This window comes from Acipenser ruthenus, chromosome 5, assembly GCF_902713425.1.
Source record: "Acipenser ruthenus chromosome 5, fAciRut3.2 maternal haplotype, whole genome shotgun sequence".
Taxonomy (NCBI): Eukaryota; Metazoa; Chordata; class Actinopteri; order Acipenseriformes; family Acipenseridae; genus Acipenser; species Acipenser ruthenus.
The window spans coordinates 82,088,162-82,115,721 of NC_081193.1; the positions used below are offsets into that span (position 1 = coordinate 82,088,162).

A 27,560-nucleotide genomic window follows, 5' to 3' on the forward strand; every position below is an offset into this window, starting at 1 on the left:
TAGGCTTACATGTGTATGCAAAATAAAATTTAAAAAAATAAATAAATAAAACTTGAGAAGACATTGTTGCTCAATATCCCATTAAAAAAAATGTTAATCACATACATTCTCATTTGTAAAACACATACATATTTATGGAAGAAAAATTGATTATTGTATCATTTGTATATAAATCCCACTAAATATGCCACATATAGTATAATGTAAATCTAACACTTGAGGTTCAGTGCAGATCAATCATTCCAGCTATTAGTTATTCAACAAACTTTAACATAAATTATAGATTTAAAAACATAAAACATAAATCTGTAAAAAAAAAAAAAGCTCAATCATTAAAGCCACTCTGTCAAAGAGAATGCAATTCATGGATATATTTGAATGTAAAGGAAATAATTCTGTCATTTAATAAAAGAAAATCTGAATAATGTCTGTCACTTCAGAAAAAGTAATCCCAATAATCTTTCCAGCTCAATAAAATTCAATCGAGCAACCACTCCATTTTCATCATCATCTTATCACAACATTAGAACAACATCCCTTCTTTAAAGCACGTCCTTTACCTGGAAAGAGATTTTTCATTTATTTCTCTAAAGTAAAAGTGACATTACATTAGTGAAGGTTGATTGGTTTTCAATTAAATATCATGACCCGGTTTCTTTTCTGTTGGAGTGGTAGGATTAGGACATTTTGAAGGTATCCAGTGCCCAATATTCTAAAACAGGTACTTTTTGCTGTAACAGTCTTTTACAAGTTAGCTTGTGCAATGCATGAAAATACTAAATGATCTGTTCTTACATTAAGATGACTAATGTGAGTTCCTGTTTACAGTAACCTTGCATGGAAACTGTTCCCCAGGTGTCCTGGAGCTATGAAGTATTATACGATAATTACAACATGCAAAGAGATTTTCTGTCTTGCACCACAGTAGGGAGTCATCATTTTACCCAGCTTGAGCAGATTTGGGAAACAAAAATGCTGTTATGCATACAAAAAAGATCCCATTGTATGGTGCATGGTGGACCTATTTTTGTATGCAACATGCTGAGTGCTTCGTTGTCAGTTTAATCTGGAAGAAATAACCTTTTTTATCTCAGGTCTTTAGAGTTGCTGAAGCAATAGGCTGTGCAAGGTCAATATCAAGATGACTTGTAACAGAATCAGCAATCTATCCACCGCAGATGAGAACTGACTGCAGAATTTCCCAGTCAGGATTGTTCTGCCTCAGGACCAGGAGGTGATTTTCATGATACCTTAGACACCTATAGAGCTCATACCAAATACCTTTGCATGAAATTGGATTTAAATGTCTTCTATTAAAGACTGTCTACCAGATGGCAGAATCCACAGGTAAACGCATCTTACATTCCATGAGCCAATTGCTAATTTCAAAAGCTATCAAAATAGACCAATTTAAGCACTTTTCAACATGGTGAGAAGAAGAGAGGATTGATGGGTTATAGATCAGTTTTCTAGTGATATCTAAGATAGGTTGGAGAACAACTTTTGAGCTGTACCAAATCAATACTTGGGATGGTTGAAGCAATGCAAGTAGTCAAAAGTCCAACAAGCAATGGATTTCATAAAATCCCTCTGCACTTTTATTAGGACTTAATTCCAGGAAAGTGTGTTCAGAAAAACAAGAAAAGTTGTAAATGTTTAAAGCAAGAAATGTTTTTGCTGCAGCATCAGAGATGTGGTAAACCTCAAGGTACACGTGTAAGTACACAATATGACATTTTAAAAATGCAACAAAAACTAATGGATAACAGTTCAATTAACTACAAACCTTCAAGGAACTTACATTAGAGTACACTTTTCTTTTCATAGTTAGAATCTGAGAAATATATATGTGTTTTTGTTTTCTTTTTTTTTTACTGTAATATCAATGTTGTTTTATTTTAAGAAATACTGCTGGTAAAATGTAAGGTAACATCATTTTTGCTATTTTTATTTTTAACATTCGCTGCTAAAATACATTCTGAACATTGCTGTGGCATAGGGCAGCAGTGTGGAGTAGTGGTTAGGGCTCTGGACTCTTGAGCGGAGGGTCGTGGGTTCAATCCCCAGTGGGGGACACTGCTGCTGTACCCTTGAGCAAGGTACTTTACCTAGATTGCTCCAGTAAAAACCCAACTGTATAAATGGGTAATTGTATGTAAAAAAAATAATAATGTGATATCTTGTGTAACAATTGTAAGTCGCCCTGGATAAGGGCGTCTGCTAAGAAATAAATAATAATAATACTAAAACTTTTTACAATTCAGTCAGATACTTTGATCCAAACTTTTGGGAACACTGATCTAACTCTACACGTTTCATTTTTTCTACCTTAAATCCATATTTCACCATCTTTCCTGAAAGTGAAGGATCAACTAAATAATCAATTGCCCACAATGACTACCATTTTAAACTCCATTGAGAATTCCATATAATACACAAATTCTGGTTTAATAAATAACGCTTTCATAAGACTATTTAATTAAAAATGAGGCACTAAACTTAATCAATCATTACATTCGGCAGCTGAACATTCAATTAGAAATACAGGAAGTGTTATGCATGTGTCTAATAAAGTATGCTGCAGAACAAGAAATGACTATTACAATAATCTTCCCCCATCAGACCAGTTTGATTCAAACACCAGCTCAGCATTAGGAAACACTTTGTCATTAAGAGATAATCTGAAGATCTAATCATACTGTTGTATTATCATCTCTAAATTAAGATCAGTCTTGGCTGTTTGGAACTCAAAATCATAAGCAAACATATTAAAAGACCTAAAACTATGATTAATGTACACAGGGCAGCACATACCACTTACACAAAACCACTCTCAAAGGTTGACTGTGCATTGACAGCGAGATACTGATAAATAGCTTTGGACTGAAAGTACTTAATGTAGATCTGTGTGGAAGTGGCATACATAATAATAATAATAATAATAATAATAATAATGGTCCTTTACCGCTATCAAATCGTTATACGTAGCAACTCTATATGGTGCCGCTGCCGTGTATGGAGCAGGGTGTAGTATCCAAAGCACTGGGGCGGTACCTATACTTCAGTAAAAGATGTTCTGAATATCTAGTGTAGAAGACAGTGCTATGGTAGAATTTTTGAAACATACAAAATATACAATAACACCAATAATTGTAATTTAAAAAATGAGCACCGTCCGTCTCTCCCCACTCCAGCTCGTGTTATCTAGAAGCAAACCTTTAATTTCTTCATTCTCCATCTCGACAGCAAAGCGTTGTATAGCATAAGCTGTATTGAAAGAAATGTCTCGAAACCCCCTCTGTTGTTTGGGATTTTTTCTTTTTGTTGTTGTTGTTAAATGCCCAGACAACCAAAAAAAAAAGTTGAATGCAAACTATCATGGAGGCATAACCAATCTCTGGGGTCACTTGACAAGCGTAAGTTCATATTATTATTATTATTAGTATTAATATTTTTTTGTAGTAGTAAAACGTGACTGATGTCCTGCTTGGAACGGTGACTGTTAAATAAATCTTTGTTTTGCCTCAGTCCGTTGCAGTTGTGCAATGCAAGCTTACTGTATGTATCACAAACATCTTCAATTACGTATCAATAAATAATGTGTATTTTTATTTTTATTTAAAATTATAAAAACATGATTACTGTTCTATGTAACGTATTTTTAAACATGTGAATGTTTTATTCCTTTTATATGTATTACCCGTAAAATAAAATGATTTTCAATCAAATATATAAACAAGCAGCTATATGGTGATGTCACCAGTAAATTATGTAAATGAGTACCATCGAAGGTTTGAACCTTCCTTTGGTAATGTGTTCCGAACCTTCGAAGGTCAAAATGTACAATATTATGATACAATAGAGCAGTTACACTGATAACCTGTACATGCCTATAGGATAGTTATTGCTCTGTTGCTTGATCTCAGGGTTTTGATACTTCAAATGATGTACATAGTAGTTAACAGGGTATAGGCACGATTGTAAAAATGTAAAATGCCTATTGTGTATGCACAGCACAACCCCTATGCTGTTGGAAATTTTTCTCCAAAGAACAAAAACAAAAGCACTGGTGTCTGCATAAACCAAATCAAGCATCATTCAAAAAGAATAGTGTGTATTTCAGGACAGGGGGTTGTAAAACGAGTCTAAGAATTAGAAAACGCCTCCCTTGTACAGTATGATGGATTGGCTGACATTTTTAAACAGAAACTACTTACCACTTATTCAGATTAAAAAATATATAAGTGTTTTAGTATTATGAATTGCTATACATATAGCTGACAGTGGTTTAATGGGACAGAAAATACCTCCTAATCTCTTTATATATATTTGATCAAGCATATTTACACATCATATGGTTGAAAATTAACTAGAAGCACCTATTATTCACAGGAAATTATTATTTTACTCATCACCGTACTAAGATAAGCTAGAACAATGTCCTGCTATATATAATAGAACAGGAAAACACAAGACAAAAGAAGGCTGCCTTGAAAATAGACACTTCATATTTGCAGTGCCTACCTAAACTCATTTTTGCCTGTGCAAGCATGGGATAGACATAGATAAAACTATAAATCTGTACATATTTTATACATTATCACTAAGTAACATCCTGCTATATGGTAAGGTTAGATGTCCATGAAAAAAAAAAAAACTGCTTAGACCTTTCACTACATAATAAGATGATACCATCTTGTGTTTAGCTACTGCCATAAAATGCAGTTCATTTTTCCTAAGACAAACATATCATTATTTTTTTTTACTTTGGACAGATTATGATATATTGGTTTACTGTAGGGTATATACAGTAAATAAAATAGAAATGTCAGGGAATGAAATAGGTAACAGGGTGTAGTTTAGAACACGTTCTGTTCCGACTCCTGCTGGTTTTATCATTTACAAAACAGATGAAGGAGATTATACTTTGCATTATCATAAAAATATATTTTAAGGAATCGTGCATAAACTCTAATATAAAACAGAGTGGCTTTAAGACTGAGAGAATGAGAGGGAACAAAGCTCATTCAAAAAGAAAAACATGATTAGTACACATACAAAGCAACCATCGAAAAGCACTGACTTTGACTAAACATTTCTGTTTGCCCTGAAACCTTTGCTCAAAGTTTCCCTTTTATTTGTTAGGTAGTGACTAAAAATCCCAGGCATTTAAGAAATGAATCTATAGCTTTAGCCTTCTTTGTGACCTGGCAGAAAGAGTTTTGGGGTGACCCCACTTGTAAAGGATTTAAAAAACAATATGCCAGGAATTAAAGGCTCCACTGGAGCTTTACAAATCAATTAGTTTGTGGACTGGCCAGTGTAACAATTATTGCAGAGCTAAGCTGGTTGGCTGGCTAAGGTTTTTTTGTTTTGTTTTGTTTTGTTCTCTTTGTTGTGATCATCAACTTACAATACACTTCAAATTCTCACTAAAACATATTTGTGTGTGTGTGTGTGTGTGTGTGTGTGTGTATATATATATATATATATAAGTATTAGACCCTATTCAGCAAGCCTTGACTTATGAGTGATTTAAAAAAGTATTTATTCAAAGTCTGTTTATATGTATAGTTATACTGTTTGATATTCATTAAACCATTCTAAACTAGCAATGGCCTCTTTATAACAGTCTAGAATTGTTTATTTTACACTGTATCACACTATTTTATTGATAAAACAGGCATTGATAAAACTCTGTGAATGTGAAAAAAATTATATTATTATATCTAATGTATGCGGTTGTCCCAATACATTTTATCAGCTTGTGCCAATCAAATAGTTTCACCTATTTCAATGGGCGCATAAATCAAAACATTCAACACTTGGAATTGTGTTCTACATAGCTGCAGTTTTATCTGTTTTCTATATAATGTATATAACTTAGAAGACAAACTATGTTTTTAGTTTTTTTTTTTTTTTCATAGAACATACAATATCTGCATTTGCACTGATCTGCTGTATCACAACATGCATTGCTCAATAGTCTTTCAATGTTATTTAAATGAGCTCATGTAATGTAAAAAATTGTCATTGCATGCCAGCATAGGCCATTTTATGTGCTTAGCCTCTATTTTATGACAAAATTATAAAAAGAGAAAAGAAAGAAAAAAGAAGGTGAAATATTTATGAACTTACCCAATTCTTTCTTAAAAAGTTTACAAACAGATAGGTGCATATTCTGAACCAACTTAGATGACAGTTGCAGCTTTTCTCTTTGGTATGATCATATCGCCAGTAACATCGGAAAAGGCCCTTAACTCTAGAACTCTCAGGCTTCAAATGTATTGTTAGGATGGCCTCAAAGTTCCAGGGTTAATAAAATGCTCTTTTTTTCACCATGCTTCAAATGCTAAATAACAGGCTGGGAGGGAATTTCAAGAAACCTATCAGTGGAGCTACACAAAACATCTATAGCTACATCTAGCGCGCCCTTCTCCGTCATAATAAGGGCTGTATTTTTTACACAGTAAAAAAAAAACGGTTTACTTTACAGCATTTCACGGTCTAAAAACAGGTATTTCAAGACATCTCATGATTAAACATAATATTAATCAAAGCAGAAAAAAATACTGTTGTCACGTTCAAAATGGATAATTTCCCCTTGAGTTATTAAACAACAAACGTTCCTAAATATTTAAATGCTTACCTGGTAAAAAACAGTATATGCTAAATTGTAGAATATTTCTTTTTTATGTCCACTTTTTAAAGACATTCTATGTTCACCAGCAGTGAATTATCAAATAAAAAAACAAAATGTCCCCTTCTTGTAATGGACAGAGTGAACTGAAGAAACTGCACAGTAGGTAATGTGTCAATAAGGCAAATGCTTGCTGTATGTATTTTATAAGTGATATAAAATATGTATATTTACACTATTCTTTCATAAATGGGACTACATATTACACAGCAATGTGTACATTTCACATAAATTGTGAAATCTGTGATAACTGGGAAAAGGGTAATGCAGCTTTAATCATAATTGTACAATCAGCCTATTGCCAATAACCCTGGCTTTCTTAAGATATGGTCATGTGAACTTGTCACAGCGTTTAATTTATCCAACCCATTTTATAACTGTGTTCAGCAATCTGAGGGTTAACGCTAAAGCGGCTATCCATATATATATATATATATATATATATATATATATATATATATATATATATATATATATATTGAATTTTCTTTATAATTATTTTGTATATATTGTATATATGTGTTTGTTTTGCATTATAAACTTTTATATTTTGTTTACTGTTCTGTACATTGCTTTGAATAATAATAATAATAATAATAATAATAATAATAATAATAATAATAATAATAATTGTTTATTCAAAGAAACCCTGTTTTTTTATCTATCCTTTTTTGTAATTTGACATTGTGTGCTAAGATTGATTTTCTGACTCGCAAGGGTAATGCAGTAAATTGTATGGAATTCAAATGCGTCTTCCTGTTGTTTGTTCTATATTGGATTTGACTGTGACAAATTAAAATTAATTATAGGATGTAATATGGCATAGTTCAAGGAAGTGATCATGCATTATTTTAAGTGCCATTTTTAGTTTTTGTTTATTAACTAGTAACAAATGATGCAGTAGCATATTACATATTTCTTTGTTAATGGATTTGTAATATTTAGAAACTAATACAAATGTATAAAAAAGGCACATAGTTTAATAATAAAAATACTACCAGTAATATAAAAGTCATACATTACTATTGCAGATTTGAATCCCAGTTTGAATGACCAACACTGACAACACTCATTTCTAGTCAGGTCTATACTGTACACTTTATAACACTACTGTAGGATTGGATCGTCAAATCACTTTTAATGAAACTATTCCTGCTATGCCCTACACTTTAAAGCCTTTTACTAGAGTAATGCTCCACAAGCCTGTTAAAGCAGAACACGATATTTTTTTTTTATATTACTATGTACCATTAGTTAACTGTTGTCTCCATTTTTTCAATGTTCATTAACTTAAATACCTCTGTCCACTTAGCTGCTAGGTTTCCAGAAGTAAAAAGTAAAAGTACAGTACTCATGTCCAAACACCCCTGTAATAGATGTGCAACATTATTCTAACAAAAACCAAGGTTTGCAGGAAAGAAAGAAAATAAAGAAAGAAACTCAAAGCCTTCCCATTTTAATGGCTAAAAAAGCTTTGTCACTACAGCTTGTTAAAAAAAAAAAAACAAAAAAAAACCCTTATTGCTGTGAATACCTACCCTATAATTAGCAAGGCAAAATATTGCACTGTTATGAAAAGGGTCATTAATACAAAAATGGGAGTTTGTCTTCATGGAATCATTGTTACTTTGTAAAAGGTAGGGGGAGGTTTACACAGAAGCAGACATTTAATTTCCACATGACAACAGCCTTCTGACAGCAGATTAGACTCGCATTGAACATCACAGCAAAACAGTTATCCATTTTGGAGTGCATAATAATTCATTCTTGCCCTTCAACGAACATTAAATGTCACCCCTTCTAGTGAAGGGAATTTAAAAATATTTGCGATAAAGTCAGAAGCAAAGTTCTAAGCTATTAAAAGAAGTTGAACGTTTAATTTAAGTCAATTTAACTCACCAAGTGCAGAGCTTCTTATGTACAGGACCTATAATTCATGAGGAAAAATTCATTTTGTATCTGATGTTTAATCACATTATGACTATACTGGTGTATAGAGTAATTAAAGTCGTCACTTTAATGTACTTATCACTTTCTAAATTTACACAGCTCAGATTTAGCGAATGAATGCATAATTATTTAAGTAATATTTTATGGAAAATCTCTATTTTTTTTTTCAAGAGCTGAAGATTATGAAGAAATGCACAATTGAGTCAATTGAGGCTTGTGTCATTTTGAGCAACGTCTGAGAAATAATAATGGTGAAGGAGCTCAATCTTTCTGAGGAAAAACTGAAACACTGAGAACATAAAATTCAGCATCTTTTCTTTCTCTCTACTAGCGTAATCTATCAACAGCCTTAAAACCATTAAAAACAACACAAAAAAACACTATGGATTTTAATAGAATCAAAGTCAAAAACTTTCTGTATACTGTATAGTCAGGTAAACACTCACTATGCCAGTTTTGACAGCCTCCAAATAGGCCGTTCAGTACAATGCAACTTACGGCTGCTATCTTGTGATCTATCTGTAAACAGCATAATTTCTTTCTCATGAGGAGAGGCTAATAATGGAGTCCTACCTTTACCCCATAACTGCTGGGGCATGGTCAAAAGAACCCATGCAAGTCTATTTAACTCATCTGCCCTATTGTTTAAAGGGTAAGGGTTAATGTAAGACACACTGTTAAAAAATAAAATAAAATAAAAAACAAAACACACCTAACCAACGCTGTCCACTATGATTCTGTATTTGAAGCAAGGTGAAAAAAACCTTCCTTATAAAAATAGAGGAAGGGCAGCCAGGTCATCCTGTCTGTAAATCCGGACATGATAAACTGCTTCCTTAGTGCAGCTGTGACTGTTTCTATACACAGTCCCTAATATGACTAATGCAATGCCACTCTTCAGATGTTTTCTGTTACTCCACATTATCTCTTCTAGAGCTGCCTGTGTGTGCAGTGAGACAATGTAATGTGTAACATTCAGTTAACTGCTTCAATTATTCTTCAAGACAGGATTCATCACTTATGTCGTGTCAGCCTGCACAGCAGGGGACATTTTGGAAGGAGCTCTTTGGTAAAATGTTTTTTGCCATCTACAGACATTTACATCATACTTTATAAACAAATAAAATCAGACTTGAAATTTTAGACTTGCACTGGCTAGAAATGTGCCTCCTGTCTTTAGGGCAATGTACAGTAAACAGGCTCATTCTAAAGCAGTCTCTTGCACGACTTGCATTTCCATGTGAAGAATATTGCATTTGCAATTTGTGCAGCTGCATGCAGCCCTGATGTCTACTGAGCAGCTATCATATTATATATAGAAGCCTATTTTAGTTTAGCACGTTTTACATGTAAATATGTAAGTACATTTGTCTTGACTGACTATAAATATGAGGGAAAATATGACAAGACAAATATTGCAATTTATATGTTTGACCCCCTATCATATTTAATGCATTTGATGATTATTTTCAAATGTAGCATAAATGGTGTCTTTAATAGCTTGTCCTTATTCTTAATGCATACTGCAGCTTCTTACTGCTCATGAGGAAAGGAGGTCCATTTCTGAGCTATTTGTAAGTGAAATCCTGGCAGTTAAATAAAGGAAAATCTAAAAGCAGCCAAAGAAAAGTAAAGGATCAAAGCCAATATTATCTCTTTGATTTTCAGAAAAGACGAATTTACAGCTTGTCGTAAAAGCTGCTAGCTGGGCTATGCTTTTTAACTGCTTTCTTATGTGAAGCAGGGCAGCAATGGTTTAGAGGTATTTAACTATGCATTTCTTATTCACCAACATGGTATTTTGTTCTAAAAGCCACAGTTCTCAAGTCACATTCATATTGTTTTAATCCTAAAGATATTAAATACCTACACAGATACTTGCTGTATACTATAATTTCCCCAATTTGTTTCAAGGGAACTAGCAAATCCCCCCAGGGAATTATTACTGACATCACTAGTACACTTAATTCCCGTGCCAGTTTAGACTATTCTGTACTACAGAGAGATACAAAGTTTCATTCAATAAACAACCCAAAAAAGGTATGTGTTGATAGTTATTCATTAAACAATTGCTAAAAAAATCGCTAAAGCTGACGTGTTACCTGGCTATGACAAACAGCACACAACTGACACCCAAGTAAGCCAGCAGAATATACATCCAGATATCGGGAGAGAGTGGATTCAGGAAGGAGAAAACACCAGGGTTTGTACCATTGGGCTTGCGGTACAAAATACTTATTCCCAGCGTCATGAAGGGCTTGGAGAAGTCAATGACCTTCTCCCGGGCATAGGTGATAGCCAGGGGAGCAACTGCAAGATCAGCTTTCTGTCAACAGAAACATAAGGAGAAGAAAAATAGGCTGGCTGTAAGTCAAGAATGGAGGATGGGAAGAAGCAATCAAATTAGCAAAGCAGGCCTTTACACACGATAAGGCCTGTCCTATAACAGTTAAGTGAAAATTGAAAGCCTCTTTTGTAAATCAGTTGATTTACCAGCTTCTGTTTCAGCAGATTTTTTAGTTGTAATGCTTTTAATCATCTGCAAGAAGTCCCTGCAGCTAAGCAATGTGGGACTGTGAGCACTGGACCAAAAAGTGCTTCTTTTAGCAAGATGGATGACTACCAACTCCAAGCTAGCATTCTTGATAAAAACCATGACTTATCTCGTCTAAGTTTGATCCACTAGAGATGTAGCAGAGGACTAGTTGATAGAAAATAGATTAAAAAAAAACAAAATAAAAATTCTTACTACAAGAAGCACATATATTTGCCACTACAGTAGAGAGTCAATTATCCAATCTTTGATCATCCGTACTGTCTAATCAACTGAACGCACCTGTAATCATGTGATGAATTACATGTGGTGTATTGTGCACACAGCTTCTGCTGCTAAAACGGCTACGAGATTTAGCTGCCAAAAAAAGGACCAGCAGACTGAGGCAAATGAAAGTTACAGAATTATTCAGACCACCAAAACCCTAGATGGAGCATTGTGTGCTTTAAATTGTTGCAGTTAAGCAAATTAAAACAGTCACCTCGTTCTTGATTTTTCTTCTATTTCGTCAGTAAGGGCTGGAGATCCTGTCTATGTTATTGAGCAGCTAAGAACTTTTATTTTATTCATTTCAATTGCACGTTATTACAATGCCTTAACAGAAAGTATCAAAGGATAGAAACATCTTACTTAATGTTTGAAGTTTAATGATTCCTAAAGTTCTGTAATGTGTCAAAGTTGTACTGAATTGTATTCTTTGATGATTTCCAAAGTTTGGTATATGGTACATTTAATTACAGTATTTCACTACCTTAACTGTAGGTACTGAATTGCATTGTAATGATTAGTAAAGCTTTGTAATTTTGTATGTTTAATGTGATAGAATAGGTTACTAGCGATATATCATTAGTAGGTACTTGTGTATGTTAACGTTATTCTATACATTATTAAAGGTACAATAATTGTTATTAATACCTGTTCGATTATCCATACAAATCGATTATAAGAACTAGTGTCGGTCCCAATTAGTCTGGATAATTGACTCTCTACTTATGTATAAATACAGTGCCAGATGTAAGCACTCCCCTATAGCTTTGGCTATACAAAAAAGGTGAGCAATGGGTTCCTATTGGGGTCACTAGTTTTAAAACCAAGGGATGAAAACATGGGTAATCACATTTTTTACACAAATCAATGTATGCATATGTTGTTGACGTACAATTTATCTCCAAGTATTTGTTTTACAATTAGTACAATCAGGTCCTACTCTGAAGCAAAATGTTCCTTTTGCATTTGCCCCATTTTAATTATTTTCAGTGACTGCTACAGGCATGAACAAAGACTTTTAGTTGTAACGTTTGTTTTACTATTTCTAAATGTACCACTATTGAGTCCTTTAAAGTAAAGGGAGGACTGCTACATTGTGTACAATATTTAACTGTAACTGTAACACATATTTTATGACGATTGCTGAAGGGGCAGCTCGATTACAGCAGTAATATTTAGACAACTATTTTCTGATAATTATATTTATGATTAATTATAGCAGTATCAATCACTTAACAGTGTGACAGTAAAACCATAGGGCTATGCTGAGCAGTTAAGGTTCAGATTCAAACTTGGATGGGTTCTAGAAGTGAGCTTACATTTAAAATAATTCAGAATTAGTTTAAGTAACCCATGCATATGTCAAGACACAATTCTATATATCAACAATGGTAAAAACAAGTACAGAATAGACACACAGACTAAAAAATGCATTAAAATACATATTTTTAAATACACAGAAAAAATGTAAAACAGTACACATAAAAATGTTTTTAAAAAACACAAGGGACCTCCATGAATAGAACTTGGAAGATTGAGCACAGATGACAAATGTGTTACCACTGAGCCATCCAATCTGGATAAAAATTGTAATGGCACAATTGCGAGTGATATAGCAGAAACATAAGCAGGCAACACAGGAATGAACAAGTGAATGTCAAAATGACTTAAGCATGTAGAAACACACACAAAAAAAAACAAAGAACATCAATGCAGTAAATAAAAAAAAAAAAAAAACAACTGCAGATTCAATAACACCAAATTCTTGGTAAAGCATGCTTAAGGATTAACCTCAGAGAGGTATAGTAAATCATACTAATAAACATGACACACCACTATAATAAATGCATAGTATAACCATGGGAAACAAATGAGAAAACTGCAAAGTACTGTGAAAATACACCATGGTAAACTTATATAAGCATATAATTAACATTATTTTGTCACCATGGATGCCAAGCAATGAAATAAAATAATACTTTTTAATATATATATATATATATATATATATAAAAAAAAAAGCTATATTAGATACTTCTGCAGGGCTATTGAGTATAATGTGTTTTGTAACAAAATTTGGCCCAATGGGTTTTAGCAGAGAAGTGGTAGGGCTTGTGACCCCTGCAGTGTCCTAGCAATGCCACTGGTGGGAACTTCTGTCTGGGTAGCAAACCCTGGCATTTAGAGATGAAAGGCTAGTCCAATAGCACACAAGCCTCCCTTTATATAGGAGCACTTTGTAACTGTAGCTATCAACTTACATGGTCCATGAGTTCCTTGACCATGCCGTTCCACTGGCCGCTATTCGTGTCCTCCTGGGCTCCGTATTTCCCATCCTCCACCAATCTTATCTCATACGTAAATCCCAGGATGTTGGCCAGCTCCTTGAGGAGGTCGATGCAGTATCCTTCAAACCGATCATTCCCATAAAGAGGTTTATCAGACTTCTTAAATATCACATATGGGTCTTCCTGTAGAAATTGATAACAGCAGCAGTTCAGTCATACATCTTACTCTTCCTTAGTGCCTCGATGAACTCGACTATCTCCTCTCCTCCCTCCTCTCTCTGTCTACCCCAACTGTCCTGTTGGTTGATTTCAATATACATCTCTTCAACCCCACCCACTCTGCTGAATTCCTTCCTCTCCTTCACTCCTTCAACTTCTCCCTCTCCCCATCTCCTCCTACCCACAAAGCTGGCCGTCAACTGGACCTCACCTTCTCCAGGGCCTGCTGCCCCCACTCTCTCTGTCACCCCTCTTGACCTCTCTGATCATTATTTCATCTATTTTTCTGTCTCTCCTTTCTCTACCTACTCCACCTACCCCCACCGTCACCACCCACCGTAACCTCCGCTCTCTCTCCCCCTCTGTCCTTGCCTCCACCGCTCTCTCTCACCTCCCTCCTATCGACTTCTTCTCCCAACTCTATAGACTCTGCTACCTCCACCCTCTTCTCTTCCCTTGACTCCCTCTGTCCACTCACCTTCCGACCTGCCCACCCCTCCCCTCCCCTCCCCAACCCTGGCTCTCCTCTGTGCTCCGCGCGGCTAGAACAGAACTGCGCTCTGCTGAAAAGTAATGGAAGAGAACCAAACTCCCTGCTGCCCTAGACCTCTACTGCTGCCTCCTCTCCTCTTTCTCCTCTACTCTCTCCTCTGCTAAACGCTCCTATTTCCAATCTATTATCCAATCCTCCACTAACAACCCCCAGAAACTATTCTCCCCCTTCTCCTCCCTCCTCTATCTCCTCTGATGACTTTGCCTCTTTCTTCTCTAAAATCTCTGATATCCGCAAACTCTTTAACACTTCTCCCTCCCCCCCACCCCCTCCCGCTCTAACCCCAACACCCTCTTTCTCCCCTACTAACTCACCCTCCTTCTCCTCCTTCTCTCCGCTCTCAGACTCTGACCTCTCCTCCCTCCTCCAGGGCCACAAACCGACCACGTGCGCCCTGGACCCCCTCCCCACTCATGTCTTTCAAGCTGCTGCTCCTGCTCTCCTCCCTTCTCAACACCTCTCTCCTCTGGCCTCTTTCTCTCAGCCTTCAAACAAGCCTCTATCACCCCCCTCCTCAAAAAACCTACCCTCGACCCCACCTCCCTCCAGAACTACCGTCCCGTCTCCCTCTTACCCTTCCTCTTTAAAACCCTCGAGCGGGCAGTACACCGCCAGATCTCTACTTTCCTGTCTAACCACTCTTTGCACGACCCTCTCCAATCTGGTTTCCGCTCTGCTCACTGCACTGAAACTGCTCTCATGTCTGTCACTAACTTGCTAAACTCTGCCCGTGCTGCCTCTCTCTCCTCTGTCCTAATTCTCCTCGATATCTCTGCTGCTTTTGACACTGTTGATCACTCTATTCTCCTATCCTCTCTTGCTGACCTGGGAATCTCCGGCACTACTCTGGCCTGGTTCTCCTCCTACCTCTCTGACCACACCTACCAGGTAACCTGGCGCGGCTCAACCTCCACACCTCACCCTCTCTCAACAGGAGTCCCCCAAGGATCAGTCTTGGGCCCTGTCCTGTTCTCTCTCTACACCCGCTCCCTGGGCCCCTTCATTGCATTCTGTGGTTCTTAATACCATTTCTATGCTGATGATACTCAGACCTTCCTCTCCTATGAATAACAGAACAATGTTTTTTAATTCCTGAAAATTATTAATACAATGTGAATGCAATTTTGTGCAGGAAGTAGTGTATTTAAAAAAAAAAAAAGATCTATCTTGGGGGTTCTCAAACTTTGTTTGCTGGGCCCCCCTTTGGAAATGTTTCAGGCTGTGACAACCCCCCAAATTACTGTACATCAGTGGTCCCCAATCTTTGCTGGCCCATGGGCAACAACACTGAACAAGTAAGGACCACGGGCAACATCATACTTTGCTCTACCTATCAGTCTGAAGAAACATGTAACATGTGGCAAGCACAATATAGGGGTCAGCATTGCTCTCCCTCAGCCTAAGGAAACATGTATGTGTGTAAAATAAAATATAGGACCTACACCTCAGACAGTGGCGATTTTAGTCTGCTAAGAAATAAATAATAATAATAATAATAATAGAGTAACACACAGCGGGGGCACCAAGGGGACCCCAATTTAATTATGGAGGGGCACTTTAGGGGTTCTACAGTGTTTTCACATCTAATAAAATGCCACACAAAAACAACCGTGTTGATTAAATATAAAAAATCTGCAATGGCATAATCTGAAGCAAAATGACATTAAATTAAGTGGAAAGAAACCACACTGCAATTTACTGAATTCTGAAGTGTCTTGAAGGACCCCCCCCCCCCCCCCCCCAACTTGCTCACATTTTTTTTTCATTTTTTATTTTTTTATTTTAAATAAATAGCAATAAAGTATAGAGTAAAATAAATATATAAATAACATAAAAAATACTTAAATGCTGACATTAAATGCTGGTTGAGATTGGATCTGATTTAAGAAGCCGACTGTGACTAGAGAATTACAAGAAATAAGAACGCTGTCAACACATAATTAATAATTTAAAATGATCGTCAACCATATTTTTCTCTTAATAAACCACAACTGTAATATATTGTGAGCAAGAACAGAACAGACCCTAAATTCATTTCTATATGCATCATGTCATATGCTACTTGAATTAAACTGGCGGTAAATAAAAAAGATTTCATATATACACAGACAGTAGTACAAAAAAACCCTCCTGGTTACACAAACCCGATTACCACTTCTAGACTAACAGTCCTTACCTAATTAACACTAATTTCAGAAGACAGTGTTTTGAGTTACGGACTCTTCTCGGAACTGTTTGCTCAACAACAAAAAAAAATGCAAATAATCTGTCAGTCCAGTTTATCAAAAAAGAGAATATTAAACAAAACAGCCACACGTTTACGTTAGTTTGTAAAAACCGTGTAAAGAAATGATCTCATTTTATCTACTGAAACAAGCGTTAATAGACTACTATTGCCAAACGTTTTATACATTTTATTTGTAACTATAGTCTGTGTCACAGTGTGCACGGCTTAGTAAGAAAACTTGCACAACAAAAAAATAAAACCTACAGACCGAGATACATTTTCTATTTATCATTATTATTTTTAAAGCTTTTTCTGCTTAAATATTATAAGATATTTGTGGTTTAAACAAACATGGTACATTCCTGACAGGGTCTGTAGTAAACAAGTTACTTTTATAACAAATATGATTTTTATGCAGACGGTTCACTTCCACTCACCTTCCCACCAAACACATTGGTTTCAAAACTTGTCACTCAAACTGCTTGCAGTGTGTGGTGGGCGGGGAGAGGCGACACTTTTAAGGGCTGTGTGCTTATGGTATAGCTCTAGTCGAGTAAAACAAACGAACAAAAAAAAGTGAATTAGCTGACCAGTAAAACACGGCAGGAGGGCTGGCTTCATAATACAGTAATGTGTTGCTTAGCCGACTGCGGTGGGATCAGAGTAAGGGTGGATATGTAAAATGTCGGATAAATGAATCCTTTTTTAAATACTGTAGCGACCCGGGCACTGGTGCATGTCTACTGGGCTTTTATGTTGTCCAGTTTGTTTTGTCTGGTCTGTCTTGTCCTGTGTACGTGTTACATGTATTGTAAGGGTGCAACCACGCCTCTTAGAAGGGGGAAAGGATCAGGGATAGACCTGATTGGTCAGTCTGAGTGGAGTGGAAGGGTTAGAAGTACCGCCTGCGCAGGAATGTGAAAGGAGAGAGTCGAAGGTTCAAGTGGAGAACAAACAAATGCACAGAACTGGGTCAATTATAGTGCGAGAGAGGGCCTGCGAGAGACTGTGTGTGACCGACGCCATGGGAGTGGCGTCGAGTGAGAGCCACAGAAAGGGAGAGTGGGGAGTAGTGAATAATGAGAAGGGATAGGTTACTTTCATTGTTTCTGTGGCGTGGTCTTGGCCCAAACAGGGACTGTGTGATTTCAATTAATAAATTGCTTATTAATTGTACCTGGCAACATCTCCGGCTTCTGCTTCATATTCAAGGGCACGGGTCATTACAGTACCATTATAGACAGTTGTAACAGTCACTGCATTCGCAGAATTATTGTTTTGAGATTCAGCTTTTATTAGGGAGCTCCCCTAAATCTCTTTAGAAAGATACAGGGTATTAATGCTTGTGACAAGGTAGCCGTCTGCCGTGTGGATGCGGGCATTCGCTGCTGAGTGACAGGCAGGAGATTGAGACAGAGGTTGAAGTTGATACGCTCCACAAGCGAACAGGATTCATTTACATAGTGTAATGATCTGTGCATTTGTGTTGTACTGTAATTCCTGTTGTTGTACTGTAATTCCCATTGTAATTGTGCTCCCTCCCCGCTCTGTATTTCCCGTCGTTTGTTTTGTTTACCTCTTGTCTGTGCCTGTGTAATCCTGGCCTGCGTGTAAACATGTTCTGTGTCTTCCTTGTAATTGGCCCTGTCTCTCTGTATCAGTCTTGTAGTGCATGGTCTGTGTCTCCCCTGTGATTGGTCCTGTCTGTCTGTGTTAGTCGTGCTGTGCGTGGTCTGTGTCTCCCCTGTGATTGGTCCCGTTCGTGAGTCACTGTGTGTGCACATGTTCCGTGTGTTCCCATTGGCCCAAAGTGTGCGGCAGTGGGAGGTGTAAGCTCCGGTACCCTATTAGAATAAAAGGGCGGGGCTGAGGTTGTAAGGCAGTGCGCTGCCATGTGTTGTTGTTGTGTTCTGGTTGCTATGGTTCCTGTATTCTGTGCATGTAACCTGAGAAGCTGACAGAGCTGTGGACTCTGTGTGTGTGTGTGTGTGTGGAGAAAGGCGTGCTGAATAAAGCTTTGAAAAGGAACAAGTGTCTCTCCTGTTTTCTGACTGCCCTGTTGAAACGCTACAATATCAACACACTGAACAGCTCATGTGACACTACCAGCAATGGCAGCTCTCAGAGCACATACAACACAATGTACTAAAACTTTGGTAGGATCTACAATATCTGAACTAATCTTCTCTGTTCAATAATAAACTAACGTTGCTGAAGAGATTGATCACAGAGTATAAACGGTTAGGGCGGATACATGACGAGCGGATATGCGACGGATTACATCTTTTACTGTTCAGAATTAAATGTATATGCGGTGTAATGAAAAGCTAAGGATTTTAAGGTAAGGACAGTATTTTGTGATCACACGATCAAGTGCAATAGCCATGTGACCCCCTTTTGGGTCAGGACCCCCAGTTTGAGAAAAGCTGGTCTATCTTATCAATCTTTTTGGTTTGTTTTCCAAATGTTTTTAAGAACTATTTTGGCTCTAACAAAATGAAGTGCTCACTTGAATGCAATTCAGTGAAGTTTAGAATCCAAACAGTTAGTTGAGTTAGGATTGAAGTATTGGAGAGCTAAACTTTGGTGAACTTAAACAGTCTGTAATTTAAAGGAAAGGAGTACTTAGAAAATTAGATATTGCAGCTCTAAATTGACTGTTTCTTTAATTAAAGTTGCAAGTCTGATTATGTATTTTTGTATTAATTTCATATTTATATTAAGAATGTATATTTCATATACTAGTATTGTTTTTGGAGTACCAGTATACTTTATTATTATTATTATTATTTATTTCTTAGCAGACGCCCTTATCCAGGGCGACTTACAATCGTAAGCAAATACATTAAGTGTTAATTAATAATGGGAGCTTGACCTTTTTAGAGACAATGTTTATAATAGCCTTTAAGCTACAGTATATAATACGATGAGGATGCATTGTTTTCTGTAAGTATTATGTTTCCATGCTAACATAGACTATCAGTCTGGGCGAGAGGAATCCAACAGTATCGGTCTGATTGAGCTACAGTAAGCTATGAGTTATTATGTTTTTTGGTTTTTTTTAATCCTAGTATCGCAATCAATTCTGACTGGTGAAACATGTGTTCTATTAACAAAAACAAATACTCTTAATTAAATACAACAATCCATATAAAATAAATCAATCAACACTATGAGTAAGCCTATTAAGTAAAACAACAAAAAAAAAATCTAAGAAATGATAAATCAGCCCATTATTCTATATCTAATTGTCTGCAGCACACAAACTAGTGAAGTATGGACATTTACACCTCTTAGGCACTATCTTATTGATCACAGCACAATAATAAATTCTACATTTTGAAATGCTAAAAGTAGACCTACTAAATATACAAAGATCAAGGGACTGTGGCAAAAATTTTACCGATTATGTTTATACTGTTTGTAAAAACATTGTCACCGTGTGTATGTGTATTTAGCGACATATTTTATGAAAGAAGTCAGCAAAAGCGGGAGAGCAAAAAAAGAATACAATAAAATATTCATACACTGAAGTTCTAAGACAAATATCTATATGTACCTGTACAGGTACTTACAGTGACTGCCATGTTTTCAAAATGTTGATGATGTATCCTTGGGATTATCTACTGAAGACTTGTCTTGCAAGCCTTTTATGGTAAATTACATAGTGCTGAATGATTTGCATGCTCATTGTTTTCCAGTTCTAAAGCATCCGGGCTAGTCTGTTTGGAATATCTGTGACATAGACTCAATGGAAAGACCATGCCATCCTCTTCTTATGTATACTGTTGCTACCGGCCAAGTTTCATTTTTCATTACAGTGCATTGTTATTCCCTGGCATATCTGTGACTTTTGACCAATCCTGTAATTGCTTAAAAGGACAATGAGTGTTTCTTTCAGTCTGCTACGGAAGATGAGACTCCTGTGAGCTGAACAGAGGCTAGGGTATTCCCCTTTGTCTTTTCGATTTGGCAAAGAGGACAGAGCATTTCAAAATATCACTTGAGATCAATTAGAATGCCCACACTATGATGCACATACTCTACGTGCAGCTTTAGCATTATTCATGTTTCCCAACTCAAAGAAAACAGCTCAATAAAGGCCATTTATAAAAAGCTATTGGGTCAAAGGAATTAACAGGAGGAAATGCAGTGCTTGTGATACATTTTGAACAATAATTGCATTTAAAAGGAGAAGATGGAGCCATGCAAATGCATGCATAACAGCTGATCTGTAAACAATGCATTTCTGAACAACCTCAAAGGAGTTCAGAGGAATTTGTTTAGTCTGATAAGGCAATAAAGCACAATTTTAGGAGACAATTAAGTACTACAGTACAAGCATACATACATGTGTTTTAGAAGTCTGCCGCTAATTTATTTTGATTCTACAACTGTCACTGAAGTTCTTCTGTTTTTGTTTTTCAACTACTGAGAGTCTGAAGTGATGTACTATGTGGTTGTGGTACAAACATTATTAAATAAGTGCCATACAGCAGGACACTAATGATGAATAGTTGTGGAACACCCCTCTCCACCTTGCAAAGCACGGAATATGATAAATGTGAATGAACAACTGTTTACCTTTATACCACAAGAGGAGAGTCCAAAGGGGTGAAGATAACTTCAGGCCTCGTCTTCCAGAACACCAGGGGCTAAATAACTATTAAAGTGTGCAATGCCTCCACCTAGCTGGTGTGGGGTAACTGAATACTGAATCACAACAGCTAGGGAAATGTCAACATGCATTGTATTCAACAATATATTGAATACATACTTGAAGCTAATCGCAGCCAGTTGAAACAAGTTTTTATGAGCTCAGTCGTCCGATTGATACCCATGTGACCTGTTTCATCTGTTTCACGTGAGTTGGCTCTCTGGGTAACTCTGTATAAGAGTTCCTCTTTCAAGTACAATTTGTTCCACTCTCTCAAGAGCAACAGGACCTTGGTAAGCCTCGATTTGACTGAACTGGCTGGGAGGTTATGCTTTAACGCAAATCAGACATCTTTTAACCCAAAATCTGACTTCTGGGTATTCAAAATGCCGTGGGAATTGCATCTGAGGGTACTCCCAACTGGTCAATGTCTCTACCAACTGCTTCATCAGGATAGGGTACCAATCCCACTTGCTTGCAAACAGCTTTCACTCCTGCCTCAGATATCTCAGTCCAGGAGCCAATAGTCTGGGAAGACTGAGGTCTTCTGGACAATGCATCAGCGTTGATGTTAGCCTGCCCTGGTCAATACTGCAGACTGAAATCATAGGGGCTAAGGCTGCAAGCCAACTATGCCCAGTGGCATTCAGCTTAAAAAATGTGAGCACATAAGTGAAGGGGTTGTTGTCAGTGCAGACCAGGAACTTTGCGCCATACAAGTAATCATGAAGCTTATCAACTACAGCACATTTGAGAGCGAGGAACTGCAACTGATGGATAGGATACCGCTTCTCTGAGTCAGTTAGCTTCCTGCTCGTAAAAGCCACTGGACGGAGTCCTTCTGGGGGCTCCTGATATAATACGGCACCCAATCCCTCCAAGCTGGCATCCACATGCAGGGTGTATGGCATGGTGCTGTCAGCAAAGGCCCACACGAGCGCATGTGTCAGACAATAAATGGTGTCCTAAATGCCTTCTCACATTTGTGATCCCATCTGCTTCCAAATGGTTCGGACACTCTGTAGTACCTCTGGTCTGGTGTTCTAGTGGCAGCTTTTGTAGCCCTTTGTACTGATGGATACCCCTTTGTGAGATCGGTAAGGGGTCTCACTATGGATGAATAGTTTTTTCATAAACCTCCGATAATATCCACAGGACCAAAGGAAAGATCTCAAACTCTTTAGATCAGTAGGCTGATCCCAGGTGGCAACGGCTTCAATCTTGTCTGGATCAGTTGTTACTCCTTGGGCCACATACTTCACAGACGGCTGACAAAACTGGCATTTGTCTAGGGAAAGCTTCAAACCACAGGGTTTGAGCCTATCCAGGACCTTAAGCAGTCAGGTTTCATGTTCTTCCAAGGTCTTCCCAAATATAATTAGGTCACCAAGGTAAACTAAGACCTCATGCAGGCTCATGTCTCCAAAGTCTTTCTCCGTAAGCTGTTGAAATGTAGCAGGAGCTCCAGTTAAACCTTGTGTCATGTTCTCAAATTCATAGAAACCTAGTGGGCAGGTGAAAGTGGTCCTTTCTTTGTCCTCTTCCCTCATCGGAATCTGGTAGTACCCGCTACTCAAGTCCAACGCCGAGAACCACTTGCTTCCCGTCAGACTGTCCAAGACGTTGTCTATGTGGGGTAACATGTACTGATCTGGAATGGTGTGTTTATTAAGGATCCGGTAATCCACACACATCCTCACTGAACCGTTCTGCTTCCGGGCCACTACTATGGGGGTAAGGACTTTGGGACTGTGATTAACCCAGCAGACAGCAGCTCCTGCAGGTGTCACTGGACATCCTCAGTAATTTGCTTAATTAACCTTTTTTATATTGTTTTCAGCTCTTAAACAGTTGCAGATTTCAAGTTAGCTATAACATTTTATAAGTCATTTGAACTATTTAAGAGCTGAACACAATTAAGGAGGTCTAATTAAGCAAATTATCAGTTCAATTAAGGGTCTAGTTAACACTAGAACCACCATGTTTTAGGGTTTAAAATTTGAATAACTCTGCGTTAGTGAATCCCATGCACATGCCCATTCTTGACTTTTTCTAAATATATGAAGAAAATAACCAGACGGTGTTTGAGCAGCAGATTCGCAAAAATGATGAAGATATAAAAATGCATCCCTAGAACTGCCAGACCGGTCATATATTTTTAAATATAACGTATATAAAATATTCTATTTTTTATATACAGTATACCCTCCCACCTCTAGGCCACATCACTATGTATTTCATTGTGCTATGTGGGATGGTGTGGCTGTATGCTAATCCTTTGGAACTCGCATCTTTTTTGACATGCACAGTGTGTGGATGTAAACAACTGTGGATTAAAAAAAAATGTATAGACAATGTCACAGAATCTTTTTCGAGAAATATTAAGATATTATTTAGTTTTATTTGAGAGCAAGAAGTTACGCCCAACTTCAGACAGATATTTGCCTGACTGGATTTGTACAACAATAGCTCAAATTACCTGGCAACTCACCTGGGAGCTATCAATCTTTTGTTTGATACAAGGAATGTAACAGGGAAAATAGCAGAAGGAGATATTTCATTTTGGAACTAGCCACAAAGCTTCGGCACGAACATTTCGATCACAACACTGCAAAGCTGTACACATGCCAGGTATGTAAACAATAATAAAACTTCTGATGTCTGTGCCCTATATGAAACAGCAGAGTCATGCAGAGTCAAAGTACATCTTGTTGGATTGTGTTGTTTTGAAAGCACCATGCATTCTGTAAATAACAGGAATTTAGTTATATTTTCTTTTTTGGATTGTTATTCAGTTATTCAGGGTGTTGTTTGTGAAGTATGTTTCGTTCAAAGCATTCGCGTCACACAGCCTAATTATTATTATTATTATTATTATTATTATTATTATTATTATTATTATTATTATTATTATTTAGCTGACACCTTTATCCAAAGTGACTTACAAGTGTGTGAGAAGTGCAAGTTATAAATAAATACAACAAATACACAAATAGAGCAATACAGTAAGACAGACAGACAGCAGGCAGGCTACAGCAGGCTGAGGTAGCCTACAGGTTACCTTACATACAGTATAAAAGTAGCCGACATACTGGAAGTAGAGTTATATTTTCTTTTGTATATCAGTATTACAAAAAATGATTTCGGTTTTATAGTTTTGTATGTACATATACCCGTTTACACACTAGTTTCCTTTGAAATGTTTATTTTATTATAGTTCTTTTTTTTTTTTCTTTTCCCAGTTGTGTTGTATGCGCTAATTTGGAAAATAAAGCCTTTTATCTTTCATTTTCTATTTAAATACTGTGTTTCTGCTATGCAAACGTTACATATGATATTCATGAATAAAACTTTTGAGTTGTATCCGATAGTTTGTCTTTCATTTTCATATCGAAGCTGTTTAAAAATGTACCGGTTAAAATTACCAGCGCGGTGGTTCTAGGTAATAAGAAAATTTGGTGGTTCTAGTGTTAAGTAATTGAGAGCTCAGTTAGATTGAAAAACAGCAGACAGGGGGTCCCCAGAACCACTGCTCTACAGGATGGATGGGTACATACCGTAGAGTGTGATTATACCAACCTTAAAAAAGTATAGTGACCTGGGAGCCACTGTCCAGTAATGCTTTGCATTTGTGTCCATCAATCTTCACTATGACCACAAAGGAATTAGTCCCTTGGGAATCTGTTGGTCGGTGGAAGCTTGGACATGGTTTTCGAGAGGGAACATGTTGGTTCCCTGTGTCTGTCTAGACTGGATAAACTTCTGGACCACTTTCTCTAATTCTCTGGTTCATGGCAATGGGCTGAAATGTGACCGTCCTCACCACAGCGGAAACAGAAGTAGGATTCTTTGTCTTTGGTAGAACACCTCATATCTCCAGGCTTACCTGTGACCTTCCTTTCCAACGTCGTTACATTTTTCCTGTAGCTCGTTCAACTGGGTCCTTATCTCTGCTGTCTCAGTGGCCTTCTCAACAGCTGTAAACAGTGGTGGAGGTCTTCTCTTTTGTTGTGTGAACTTGGGAGTGTCACTCTAAGGCGTGCCACTGGCCATCATGCTGACAAACCCCTTTTGGAGTGCTTTAATCTGCTGTCGTAACTCCCGGACACTAGAGTGATTGTCTACAGAGAAATCACTAGTGCAAACTGTCTTTACAGGTACGTTGAGGGCTTGATGAGCCACTTCCTGCTCTTCCTCCTCTCGTATGTCATTTAGAAGCGGGAGAAAGGTGGCGGGGTGGTCCCTTCTTTCTCTCAATCTCAACGTAGAATCATCATCTCTGCGCTGGAAGCACCGCATATGAGCTGATCCAGCCGCACACTCCTTAGGGTGGGGTTCACCTTTCCGCTGTACACGTGTCAATAACGTCTCCATTCTGAGTGGCTTGCTCCATCCAATTATCAAACTTCTCCTCCCCAGCTGGAGTGGGTTTGGCTCCAGAGAAAACTCTTAGCCGCTCTCTACAGCCTGTCTATTCCTTCCTCAGATGGGGTGAATTCAGAGGAACTTGGAGCTTGCCAGTCACTCTAAGCTATCCAAAAGCTGGCTGAAGATACACAGTTTTTTCTTTCTTATTCTTTCAAAACAGGGCACGCAAAACAAACAAACTTGCTGACTACAGAGAGGAGTCTTTTGCATTCTTGTCTCTTGTTCTGAGAAACACACGTTTACAGGTGAGTTACAATTGCTTTCGGTAATAACCGTGCAGGTTATATTTACAGAATACAATACGCATTCCAACAAAGGAAATAACTTTGGGATATCACACGTGTAGCTATCACCTGCATGCCATCTGCCATTAGCTTCTCTCTCCTTCCCCTTTACCCTGCCTCCCACAGCCTGTATCAGTCTCCTGATTTGCTGGCAAACTAAATGTTTTTACCTCTGCATTTCCTCCTAATAGGATCTCTAAAGTGGCAGTTTATCTTTACTGTAAATGTTGTGTAGAAAGCCCCTGTTAAAACCTATATAAGGCATCTGGCAGTTAAATGGTCAATTGAATTAGCAGGCTTTATTGGAGATAACAGCTGAGATGGTGAACTATATAACTACCTCTTACAGAACAATTCCACCTGGGCAAGGTTGAAGCACATTGACAAGCAATGTGAGTAAATTCACACTGCAGCCGCTTGATCTGTATTTTTCTTTGGTTTTGTGTATAGACAAAGGCTTAGCTCTCTCATGCTCTCAGTCTGACATAAATAAAGTACGTCACATTTAAAATAAACCTAAGGTATCAAGTAATTTTCCACCCAAAAATATTTTTTAAAGTCTGTGACTCTTGAAAGATGCAATTTAATTATGTTATTATTTTCACCATGACCCAGTTTTCTGAGAAACCTGCAAACCCAGAGGGATAAAGAAAAAACAGCAGACCTCCAAAGACAAGTGCACTTGTCTGCAGTTCCTCAGTGATACATTTAAAGGGCAAGCAGTACAGATTTTAATATAAAACTGGGCAAACTGCTCCCTTACTTGACCATCAGTATCCAGTTGGTTAAGTGGGTGTGCATAATCGGAGACTTATTTTACCAAAACATGTAGTAGACTGCAATGGTTTGGTATTAAGGAGTAAGTAGCAGGGTTCCGAGAAATATAGCGTTATACGTCCCCATGTGTTGCTACAGCTGTTTAAATAACGTACCTTTCATTTTTCTTTTCATTGTTAACATCCTGACAACTTTTTACACTTATAACTTTCAAAGTCTGTTTCAAAGCTCTTTTAAAAATGGCGGCTCTAGTGCACTGGGGTTTGAGATCTGTCCTCTAAATCACTGCAGGAAGTGCGATTAAAAAAAAAAAATACTAACAAGTGCTCTGGCTTTTCTGTTCCACATCATGGATCGTTATTGCTGTGTTACCTTGTGAACAGGCTGGCTTGTGTGGTGACGTCAGGCCAGGAAGGTATAGCACACACAGACAGCACTGAGGTAAATGAAAGCGCTGGTGCGCAAGTTTAATTATAAATAAAAAGATTTAACAAAACTCAAAATAAAATGGCACAAAGGCCAAAACAGACAAACACAACAGACACGGAACACACCAAGTATCGTGCTGTTGTATAACCAGCACGCGCACCAATTGTTATGTTTAAGCTTTTAGTTTCTCTTTCTTTCACTCACGTCTCGTTCCGCCTCTGAACACA

General features: G+C 37.4%; 1 protein-coding gene across 4 annotated transcripts in view; it reads right to left on the minus strand.

Annotated features, from left to right (window-relative positions):
* LOC117402639 (glutamate receptor ionotropic, kainate 2) overlaps positions 1-27,560 on the minus strand; it is a 211,012-nt gene that overhangs the window by 53,665 nt on the left and 129,787 nt on the right. For all 4 annotated transcript variants that reach the window (XR_009328750.1, XM_034003986.3, XM_059024630.1 and 1 more), the window contains 2 exons: positions 13,733-13,942; positions 10,753-10,976 (listed from right to left, as the gene is read on the minus strand). Coding sequence is in view for 3 of the 4 variants with exons in the window: in XM_034003986.3 (XP_033859877.1) it covers positions 10,753-10,976; positions 13,733-13,942 (434 nt within the window). In the remaining variant the exon portion in view is untranslated. The remainder of the gene's footprint in view (positions 1-10,752; positions 10,977-13,732; positions 13,943-27,560) is intronic.